This window comes from Eimeria tenella, genomic scaffold (assembly GCF_000499545.2).
Source record: "Eimeria tenella Houghton genomic scaffold, Eth_scaff1, whole genome shotgun sequence".
Taxonomy (NCBI): Eukaryota; Apicomplexa; class Conoidasida; order Eucoccidiorida; family Eimeriidae; genus Eimeria; species Eimeria tenella.
The window spans coordinates 465,860-477,536 of NW_013541457.1; the positions used below are offsets into that span (position 1 = coordinate 465,860).

General features: G+C 53.9%; 1 protein-coding gene across 1 annotated transcript; it reads left to right on the plus strand.

Moving 5' to 3' along the window:
* Positions 1-1,436: 1,436 nt before the first annotated feature.
* Positions 1,437-10,617, plus strand: ETH_00004920 (SNF2 family N-terminal domain containing protein, putative; the record flags this gene model as incomplete). The annotated part of the gene is made up of 15 exons (XM_013372375.1): positions 1,437-1,817; positions 2,052-2,601; positions 2,759-3,052; positions 3,168-3,365; positions 3,467-3,574; positions 3,795-3,973; positions 4,154-4,509; positions 4,664-4,889; positions 5,022-6,067; positions 6,314-6,541; positions 6,715-6,967; positions 7,125-7,606; positions 7,832-9,200; positions 9,352-9,492; positions 9,712-10,617. The coding sequence occupies 15 exons, from the start codon at positions 1,437-1,439 to the stop codon at positions 10,615-10,617; spliced, it is 6,717 nt and encodes a 2,238-aa protein (XP_013227829.1).
* Between the last annotated feature and the right edge of the window lie 1,060 nt (positions 10,618-11,677).

Sequence of the window (11,677 nt, forward strand, 5' to 3'; positions counted from 1 at the left end):
CCTCCTTCGCCTCCTCTGCCAACGGAAGACAGCAACGAAGCCAAACACTCTACGACACTGGGCAGCAGCAGCTGCACAGGCTCTGGACACACCCTAGCCTTAGAGTGGCAGGGATGGAGCGACGTAGGCAGTTCGTCAAGCTACAATGCTGCTTCAGAGGACGGAAAAGAAAAAGCAGTGCAATGCATGCACTTGCGTTGTCTTATTGTAGGTCGTTCGCAGCTGGAAGCAAAAGACGGCGATTGGAGGAGGGGGAGGGGCAGCAACCGCTGGGGAGGCGGTTGCTGTAGTTGCTGTTGCTGTTGTGGTGCAGCAGCGTCGGCCCTGTGGCTCCTGGGAGGCCCCGCTGGCAGCGCGGTGGGCTCCACCTGGGGATCTAAATTTTGTTAATTGGTGAGTAATAAAGGAACACGAGTTAAGGAAACTAAAAGGGAAAAGAGAGGCTATTGGGAAGGGCCCCAGCGGCAGTCCGACGCAGCCAACAGGGCGTCAGATCACCCTGGCCCTGTGCCCTGTGCAGAGGGGGGGTCCGTAGGCGTTTCTATTATGTCTTAGGGCGGCTTAAAGACAACACGAGGGCTTAATTGGGCTCTGTCTGTCTCTGCTGCACCCTCGTGTACCCTGCTGCTGCTGCCCACGCAGAGGCTACTGCTGCTGCAGCGCCTCTCTCCTCAGAAGCGACAACACGCCCCCCTACCCCGCGCTCTTTCTTTCTGCAGCCACCGTCAGCGGGCGCAGCTGCGTGCGCAGCTTATCCGAGTCTTGCGGCTGCTGCGTCATCTGTTTGTTGTTCTCTAATCCGTCACTTTCCCCTTCTCGCCAACCCGTAGGTTCCAAACGCAGCAGCAGCAGCCCGCGGCCTGGACGTAGCAGTAGCAGCAGCAGCAGACGCCCGGCTGCCGCTGCAGCCTCAGCAGCTTTTCACTCACGCCTTTACTCCAGCACCTCTAACCCTTTCTCCGCGGCCTACAATTCATGCAGCTCCCGCCGACTGTGGGCACCGCAAGCCCCATAACGCCTGATGGCTGCGGCCACCTGCCACGCCAGGGGAGCACCAGCAGTGCGTGACGGCCCTCTTCAGGTGGGCGACTTCATCTGACTGCCTCACCAGACCCTTGGCGGCGCATGGTCGTCGCCTCTATTCTTACCAGCACTTCGGCCCTATTCCACTGCAGAAACGCTGCCACGAAGGGCCTGCTTTCGGCCCTAGAGAGCGGAAACAGCAGCGGAAGGGGTAACGGAAGGAGCAGACACGGTTAGGCCGATACGTTGAGCTGCTGCATAGCAGCAGGGAGTGACGCCTGTGGTGTATCTGCACCTTGGAGCGTCCGTCCTGCTGCGGTCGGCACCGCGCACCGGATCCAAGGCATTATGTTTCTGTTGTTCCACTCACGTGTTCTGTGATGTGCGTATAACGAGCCGAGGGCAGCAGCAAAATGGTGGGCAATGGCAGCAGCAGCCGCAGCGGTAGCTGCGGCGGCAGCGGCCGAGGCCGGGGTCGGCCGCAGCGGTCCTGCGCCTCCCGCGATTCTGGGGGTGACGATTTGCTTGCAGGGTCGCACATAGGTGCAGTAGGGCGGCGGCGGGGCGGCGCCATGTGGTGCCACATATGCCGCGACAGCGTCAGCCGCAGCGAGGACTCGGTGGTGGAGTGCACAGCGTGTCCTAAGCGGTTTCACCTGGAGTGTTTGCAACAAGAAGGTATCGTAGCGCAGGGAGAAGTCGTCGACTTGAACACTTGGCTGTGTCCGCAGTGCCTAGAGGAAGCAGAGGAGGATGAGATGACCAACGATGATAAATGCTTTCTTTGCAGAAAGGCAAGCTTGCACTGAGCGATACTGTGACACGTTCGATATAGTGAACTCTCCAACTATACAACTTAAACTGGCTGATGTAATTTCATGGGCTATGTATTCTTGGAGAGAGCAGTATGACAGTGGGACCGTGCGCTTGTTCGTTTCTTGGTCTTTTTGTCAGTGATGTGATGGTTCTTCATGGTGAAATTTACACAGGGTCCGTTCAGTTTTTTGAATTGATGCTATGTTTTTCAGTCAGACATCGAGGATGAGTCGGGTGGCAAGTTGATAATGTGCGACGGCTGTCCGCACTCGTACCACATGTCATGTTTGAAGTTGACGATAGAGCCAGACGAGGAGAAGTGGTTTTGCCCCGATTGCAACCCCGCTGCGTTCAACACGGATGAGATACGCAGGCTGGGTAGGGGCTCCACGGCGCCCAGAAGCGGCGATACGGTGAACAGCAGCACATGTTACGTGTGCCAGAGGCCGGGGAAGCTTCTGGGATGCGATTTCTGTGTTAATTCGTTTCACCCTTCATGTCTGGTCGATGTTGACTGGAATTCGATCGGGGAGGAGTGGGAATGCCCGGTGTGCAAGGGCTTTGATCCGCTGGCTAATCAAATGCACAAAAGATGGACACGACAAGAAATTGAGACAAAGAAAAAGGAAAGGGCAAAGAACTACGAAAAGTTCAGGAGCAAGATTATGAGATACAGAAATAGATTCCTTGTTGTACACCAGAAAGACCTCGGGCCCTTCGTAAACCCCAAGATTCTCCAGGCTCTCGCCAGAACTTTGAAGGGTATGTTTTTGAGCTGGCGCTGAAGTCGTTAAGTTTGGCGCGTGTAGCTTGGCATGGGGGGCGAGCACAATGGAAGCTATTCGGGTGTAACGAGTGAAATTTGAGTGTAGGCAGTTAATTCCTGTTGGCTGCGTCTGCTCTGGTGTTATTGCTGCAGCGAACATCGCGGGCCCGACTTCCCGGAGGGGGCGTGGAGGCGGTGCTGGTGGATCCCGTTTGTGCGTCGAACGGTCGTTGTCAGATGTGTTGGAGCAACTGGAGGATGAGGCTGCAGAGGAAGCTGAGAAGTTTACAAGGAGAGCCTACAGGTCGTGCCGTCACGCGTCGGGACGTCCAATCAAGGGCTTGCCTTTAAGAGAGGGAATCACTTTAAAGCCTCATCAGGAAGAAGGAGTCGATTGGCTGCTTCGCTCATTCCTCACTGGAGGCGCCATTTTGGCAGATGAGATGGGTGAGCTTGTAGGGCTGCTGCGCTGACTCTGACCAGTGGAGTTGTGCGTTATTGCTGACCCGGTTGCTTTTAGCATTGAAGTCTATTACTGTTATTGTCTTCGTTGGATTTCCAGGTCTGGGCAAGACTATCCAGACTTTGTGCTTTCTGTCCTACTTGAGCGCCATGAAGGTGGACGGGCCTCACTTGATTGTCGTTCCTCTTTCGACTGTGGGAAATTGGCTCCATGAGATTCATCGCTTTACGCCGTCTCTGACTCACATCAAGATCTGCGGCTCGCGAAATGAGCGGCAGCATGCCATGCAAGACCGCCGTAAGCCTCTTGAGGCCCATGCTCGCGTCTGGTAAATTAATGCTGTTCTCATAGAACAGCTCTTACCAACGATGTCGAGGATGATGTGGTTGCGCTTTCAGTTGCCGCGAAAGGTTTGTATGACTTGTACGTTACGACGTACGAGACTGTAAAGAGCGAGGAGGAGTTTTTCGTGGAGCAGATCCCCCATTGGCAGTGCATTGTCCTTGGTAGGCTTTACAGGAGCATCGGCATCCGCCAAACGAAGAGCACCGTACTAGAAACAAGAGAATGGGAACCCGTCGTATTTGTGCTGCAACAGTGCCTAGTGCTTTTGGTAGCGAATAGATCGCACTGTCTTTAGAGCTCTTGGGTACCTGGAGCATACATTACGGTTTATGTAGGGCTTGCCCTACTGTTCTGTGGCGTGTTTTTTGTTTCTGGCCGCAGATGAGGCGCATCGCATCAAGAATGCTTCGGGTGCGATTCGTCATTCCCTGGATAGGGTGCAAGGAAACATGCGCCTTTTGCTAACTGGGACGCCGCTGCAGAACAATGCTCAAGAGTTGTTCACCCTCATCAACTTTCTAATGCCCGATGTGTTCAGAGATTCCCTCGTCATTGAACAGGTCTGCGCAGCCGATATCTCCCCCGATTGATTTAGTGTGCTGGGCGGGACGTTTGCCATGCTCTATCTGGCTTTTATAGACTCTGTGCTCTTCATAGGTTGCTGCATATCCCCATTGGGGCTCCGTATTGAGAGTGGACAGAACGTATCCTTTTGTGTATTTGTTTCTGCGAATCTGCAGGCGTTCGCACAGAATGCGAAGTCTGCTGCAGGGAAATCTGGGGGAAAGCAGCCGAGGGGTCGCTCTAAGGCGGCGGCACTAGCGGAGATGGATGTGGACACAATGTTCAAGCAGGAAGACTTGAACAAGATCCGGCAATTGCTCGATCGAGTGATGTTGCGGCGGCTCAAGGAGCAAGCCATCGCACTTCCACGCAAAGTGTTTCATGACATCTGGCTACCTATCTCAGACTTGACGGCCCAGTGGTACCGCAGGTTGCTAGAAATCAAGTCTCTACAGGAGGAAGCCAGGTCGAATTCAGCACGAGTCAACTTCAGAAAGATGTTGGGCCTTGTCATTAAGATGAGGATTCTTTGGTAAGTTCATCAGGCGTGCCGTGGGTTCTTTCCTCCTTGCTGCAGTTGCGCGGATTCGTATCATAAACAGCTGGCAAATTCGGGTCTTCGTGTGCTCCCGTTACGCAGCTAGTCTGTCATGTCAGTAGTGTCTGTGTATCGTGTGCATTCGCAGCGCTCACCCGAAGGGCGTTTGCGCAAGGGAGTCGCAACTACAGCGGCTCCAGGCTTTTTTCAGCCAAGAGGATCCGGCACTGCAGGAGGAGGTGACAAGAGCAGCACGGGAGCTGCAATCTGTTGAAGGAGCGGCACACCTTGCTGGTTCTTCTAAGTTATTGTTTTTGGACAAGCTTATGTGTCATCTCCACTACCTGAACTGCAAATACGTGCCGGCGTATGAGGTAACTGATAGTCTTCCCGTAGTGCTGTTCTGTTTTCCTTCTCGTCGCTTCTGCTTCACATGCGCTCCGCTCGGACCTACTTTCAAATTCGGTGAGTGCTCCTTCCCTGTGTTGTCTTGGGTGTGTTCTAAGAGAGACTACATGGCCCATAAAAACGACGCGGCCACATACGAATTCTACAAGCGCCATGAAGAGGCAGTGTTGGCAGCCTTGGCAGAAGGAAGGAAGCCCCCGAGGCGGCCAAAGAGAAGCGAACTGATAGGCATCCCTGAGTATAGGGCTTTGTTAGAACGGGGCATGCCAAGCAGGGATCTGACAACCGCCAGGGACGAATCGTTCTTAAAGGAGGGGCTTTACGCTGCTGAGCCAGTCATGCCAACAAAGGAATCATGCAACCCTGAGCTGCAGGAGAGAAAACGCGGACAAGGAGAGCACGACAGCAGGTCGGATAATGAGGGTGCAGAGGAACAAAGCCAAGAAGTAGATGGGGACTTATCAGATGCAGACGTAGCTACCACGCCCCCGGAGGACCAGCCCAGGAGCAGAGCTGAACGGCGCTCTAGGCGACACCTAATAGTGGATGAGGAGGACCTGATGCAGACGGACCCAGCTTGTGCAGCTCAAGACTCGCAGGAAGCGACAGCAACGGGGGCACTAGCCAAAGGGGAAGCTGATGGTGCAGCTTTAACCCCAGCCGCTCCTGTGTCCCAGGAAGATGGTGCTGATAATGAGAAGGCGCAGCTTACTGTGAAGAGTCCCGTTGCGTCAGAAGCGAAGCGCGAGGGGGATGACAAGAGCAACATGCCAACTGCCTGCTGTACAGGTAGCCCCGCTAGCCACAAAGACCATAAAGAAAGTGTTGATACACTGGATGCTCAGCCGATAAAGGCAGAAGATGGTCCCTCCCCTGCGCGTCAGACAGAGGTGAACGAGACCAAAAGGGAACCCCCTCCCGGAGTGCCGGCAGCAGCAGTCCAGGTTTCAGAAGGACAGACGAAGCAACAGGATTCTTCCCCTGAGAGTGAACGTAGTGATTTCAAGAGCAATGGAGGAAAGACAGCGAAGGCTGACGCTGCGAGCACTCCCAGGGTGCAGAGGCTGTTGATCTTTACGCAATTTCAGCTTGTCTTGGATGAATTGGAGGCGTACTGCAAGTACAGGGGTTGGAGGTACCTTCGGTGAGGCAAATTGGAAGAGCAGCATGCATATGTATAAACACTTAGTAATAATCACAGTTGAACTTGAAATTCATGTTAGAACTCTTCGCTTTAGAGGTGTCGGACCCAGTTATATCTCAGTCATTGATAATTCAACTCTGCTTTGGTTTTCTGCTTTTTTTGGTTGTTGATGCGGGGGATCGTATTGCCACATATCATATGGCCAGGTTTCCGGGCGTTTGTGGTTGTTTTTGTCCTTCTTAACAGATTGGACGGATCTACGAATAAGTTTGTCCGGGAGCTGGACATCAGGGACTTCAACAATGATAATACTTGTTACTTTGTATACCTAATTTCCACAAGAGCAGGAGGCCTGGGCATTAATCTGACAGCCGCCAACCACGTCGTTATCTATGACCATGACTGGAACCCTTTCATTGATTTGCAAGCCGTTGATAGGCAAGCTGTTTCCTTAATTAATTCCATGACGTGTTTGTCGTCTCTTCCGTGGAGTTGAACGTTTTTTTCTCTACGTTTTTTTCTGCATGAGCGACGATGTAGTCGCTGCTTGTTTACATGTAGTTGCCGCCGTGCTTGGTCCTCGTAGACTGTGTTCGGTCTTTCCGAGGCAGACGGCATTACATTCTGCTTTTGTTGCGGGCATACAGAGCTCATCGTATCGGACAGCAGCGGGAAGTTCACGTGTGGTCTCTGGTCAGTGAATGGACGGTTGAAGAGCGCATGGCATTTCGAAGGGAACAGAAGCTGCGCCTGGACAAGCTACTGGTGCAACAGCAAATAGAGGAGGAAGCATTGGCCCTTGACGGGGAAGACGGTGAAGACATCAAAGAGCATCGATCTGAGAAAATATCGACGGACGAAGTCCGGAAGCTGATGCTTCATGGGAAGAAAGCTATTGTGGTGCGCGATCTTTTATATCACCAGTTGCTAAATACATTACTTCTGCCTTCCGGCGTGGGCCGGGGCTGCAGTGAGGGTGACTCACAGCGGGGTGGTGGTCTTGTCCGGATGTTTTATCCGCTTGCGAGTTTTGTGGCTCTCTGCCACTGTGGTGCAGCAAGTCGCGGCAACGGGCACCGAGGATATTTCAAACCTGCCTTTGGAAGACCTAACCTGCCGATCACGCCAGCCTCTCCCAGTGCTTGGAGAGGACGAGGAGCCATTGGGAGCTTCGGCTTCGTTCGAAGAAGACCTGGATGAGAAGAATTTAGTCGATATAAACGAAGTCATGGATGAAGAGGCGGAGGAGCGCCGCAACCAGCAAGAGCTCGTAGAGGGCACTGAGGAGCCCGCGGCTCCAGAGGGTCCTTGCGATGCCCCTGGGGCGAAAACAGGCACAGAACCCGAGGAAGCAAAACCCAGCGGAAGCACTTCTCCCTGCGGTGCAGAGGAAGAAGTGGAGCTGTGTGAGGCTTCATCAGGGGCTCCAGCCAAGGGAGGCCTGGAGGCTGAGTTGCAGAGTGCAGGGGTCTTATGGCGCTCTGGAAGAGAGCGTAAGAAACCTGTCGCGCTTTACGTACCACAGGAGTTCACGCAGCGGTGAGCGGAAGTGGTGGTGACTGTTTCAAGCCTCAGGTGGCTTCCATGGCTCCCATATTCTTCGCGGCTAGAGTGTTGCTGGTGATCGGTCTGTGTGTTTTCCTGTGCTGAGGTTGCTTTATCGAGTCTTTGTGTTGCATATGTTTGCCTTCATGGGTGGATTCTGCCTAGATGTGCTGGTTATTTTAAGCTTACCGTTACATTTGTTTCCCATGGTTCTTTCAGGGAGGAGCGTCGTAAGCTGCGTCACGAGACGCGGTGTTTTGTGTGCGGCAACGGGAAGGACCACGTGCAGACATCTGTAGACCGAGAAGGAAAGCCTGTGGAGGTGGCATATGGGGATTTGGTCTGTTGCAGTGGCTGCCCCAAAGTGTACCATCGCTGCTGCGAGGGTCTGCCGAAGGATGTTAAGAAGAGCTGGCGCTGTCGCTGGCACGAGTGCGGCCTATGCTTTCGGAAAACGTCACAATGCGGCAACATGCTCGTCCACTGCGCCCGGTGTCCCACGTCATTCTGCTACGATTGCTTCCCTCCGGACTATTGCCGCTACAACGTTGGCGAGGACTATTACATGCAGCTTAGACAACGGGGCATGAATGTAACCCCGCAAAATTGGATTTTGTTTCTCTGCTCCAAGTGCAAAGCCGTGGAGGAGCAGCAGACTCGTCGTCGGCTGACGAAGGAGGAAAAGGACCATGAGAAGTTGATGCAACAGGAACTACGGCAACAGCAGCGGCAGCTGCACCTCGATGGCGCAAGGCTGCGACTTGAGAAGGATGAGGTTAAGCATTTGCAACGTCAGAGAGCAGAAGAGGAGAGACGGTGGTTTGATCACAAGCAAGCGGTGGATCGGTTGGACGAAGCAGCTGAAATTGCGTTGAGGCAGGCGTATCAACGCCTTTTCCCTGCTGCCTTTCTTGCGGAGATTGAAAAGAGATCCGCTGCAGCGAAAGCAGCGCAAAGAGCATCTAGGGAGGCTGCTATTGCAGAAGCAGTGAATGCTGCTGCTGCCGCCGGAACCGAGGGCCAAGCGGCATTAGCGTCGGCAGCGGCGGCAGCAATAAAGAAGGCATCCAAAAAGCCCACAAACCAGCTAGCAAACATGAAGCTGCCCTCACAAAGTCTCAGCGTTTGTGACAACTGCCGATTTCCCTGCCATGGGGTAAAGGATTACCCGGGCCCGTGTTGCTTTCCCGATGAAGTGATACAGAAATTTGTGGCACGAGCGCGGCCTGTGTCCCAGACAGGACAGGAGCAGACAGGAGGACATACAGGCACAACGGGGCCTACGGATGGCGTGATTGACGTGGATGCTTCCCCGGCTGATGGGGCTGTGAAAGAGGGCTCAGACGTTTCTGCTTCGCCTGGCATCCCACAAAGCGCGCTGCGGGCACTGGCAAGCTCGGCTGCTTTGCTGCAAGGAGGATACAGTGAGGCAGGAGCCGCTGCGTCGGCGCCATCGGTAGCAGGCAATGACCAGAGGGTGAAGTACATGCAGAGGCAGGTCTGCGCAGCGTGCCACGAGTGGCGCATTGGGAAGAGATCTCACACGAGGAAGCACTGCCCCACGCTTACTCCTGGACAGTTGCAGGAGGTTCGTTACTATGTCCTTCGTCGTCGAACCTTTCAGTTTGCCCTCTTTCCTTCATAGCTTGTCTTCGGTCTTTTTGTAGTGGTGATGGCCGGACTGGGTTGTGTTGCTGACAGGACAACTCCATTTGCTGTGCGGTGTGTCATTGCTTCAGTATGACGAACGGCGAGCGAAGATGCGACTTGTCGCGGAGTTGTTGCTGGCGAGGGAGCCCATCCCCGACCCCAACCCGTGTGTCTATGCGTCAGCATCCCCTCAGCGACTCAAAGCTTTCTTTCAACAGTACCAGGAAGCGGTGAGGTGGCGCAGTGCTCGCTTTTCAGCTTCCCATTTGGTTTTTTTTTTATTCTACGGATTGCACATTGGGCCTCTGTGTGCCGGCAAGCATGCACCTACGACAGCACGACGCTTGCAATAGCATTCAGAACAAAAGCACTATTGTCTCGTCGCGCCTCGATTTCATGGTACTGTGGGATAAGCGTAGCACTTGCTCATTTGTGCGATGTACATGCAGGCGGACAAGGTATTGGAGGAGTGCATGGTAGCTGCAGGCCTTCAGCATGCAATCGCCTCGCGCTTCACCTCGGGCAAACGGGGAGTGCCCTCCCCTGCGGGATACGGCTCAGCAGCAACACCACAAGGAGCGCAGAGCGCGTTGCCTCCAATAAACAATGTAGCTTCCAACAAAGACCGTATATCGATGATCCTGAACCGCAGCAAGGAGCTGCTGCTCCTCAAGCGTCAGAAGGAACTCCAAGTATTGGCTACCCTCTCAGCTGCCAATGGACGAGCGCCAGGCGCATCTCTGGCCAACCTGCACAACGAGCAGAAGAAGCTGTTGCTGGGTGTTACGGGAGATGGAGAGAGGTCTCTCATGACACCTTCTGATACAAACAGCGAAGTTGAAGTGTTGGGGGTCGCAAAGGGTCAGCCAGTGCCGGGCGTTTCATCTGCGGCTCCGGCCGACAACTGTGTCCCACCTGCTGCTGCTGCAGCTATAGCAGCTGCAGACTGCGCAGCTAAGAGCGCCACGGGAAAGCGACACAGCATTGATAGACCCAACAGTGGCGCCCGCGGCGCCACCATCGCGGCAGCTCCTGCAATTGCGAAGAGGCAAAGGAAAACTATGTTATCCAAGACAGGGGAAGCGATGGCTGCGTGTGTGCAAGCTGCAGAGATGGGGCTTCCGGGCGCTGGGGGTTCCATTGCTGCGTCAGCTGTCGCGGCAGCAGTGAAACAGAAGTCCATAATTGATTTTTTCACATCCAGGAACAGAGCAGCAGCTACTGGCGGCTCAGGGATGAAGCAGCCGTTGTTGGCAGGCTCAAGAGTTCAAGGTGTCGCGCGTCCGGGAGGAATGCCGGTTGCAGCCTTAGCTCCATGGGGCGCCAAGCAGGCTTCAGACACAGAGAGTGATTGATCCAGTCTGTGTGTTTCTGTGTTTGTGAAACGGGCAGCGAGGGAGGCACAGGAGTGGCTCTTCATTAGCCTTTTGAGGAAGCGAAGACGCCGTGTATAGTGAAATGCATACTCGGCGGCTGCGAGTCCACCACTAGGGGACCCTAAAGCTCCAAACGAGGGACCGGTGCCTGTCAATGATTGTTTGGGCAACAATGCATGTTGTTGTCCACACGCCATGCAGCGTTCTTCATGCGAGGCTAACGCCCCAGGCACTTTGCGACATATGCGGACCATCGTATGATGGGCCTCGAAATATGGCTGCTCTCTTCAGGTGGCTGTGGCCTGAAAGGGAGCCTTAAGCGAGCCATTGCTCAAGTGAAGGGAGCGCAGAGCCAGCCACTGCTTATAAAAACAATGCTGGTTTTCGCATTGGCATTTTGCTTTTGCTGTTCCTTTCTTGTGTGCCGGAAGCACCAGGAGCAGTGGCAACGCTACCCGTGAAGTTCCTGGGTAGTTGTTTTCGAATGCCGGTGCAACTGCACGCGCATTTCACTGTTGGCTAGTGGGCGACGAAACTCGAATGGGGCCTGGCAGTGACCAGGATATTTGCGGCCGCAGTGACATTTTAATAGTGCACGCATGACTACTAATTAATGGAAGCTGTTTGTTCTAAAGCTTCAGATCCACGCATCACCTGCATTGGTTCTAGGGTAGTTTTACTTGTGCTGGACATTGCGCACTAAGAACTGTGGAGGGGCGTGGGATGAGAGTATATCGGAAGCTCGGTAAGGTGGTCTGGTAAGTTACCTAGTGGACGACGAGGAAAATGTCCTGGCTTTGTGTCTTGGAATACCGAGCAATACAATGCATGCGAGGATCTGTCTAATTCACTGGAGTGATTATGGTTATACTTTACGTGCACGTGTTTCGGGACTGATCCGTAGAACGCCAACAGCAACTTAGACTAGAGCGTTCGCTTGTAGATGACACCATTGCAGGACGGTGGTGAACAGTTCAGTGCACTGTGGAAATACGTAGTACAAGAATAGCAAGCTGCCACGCGATACCTTTTGTGTGAA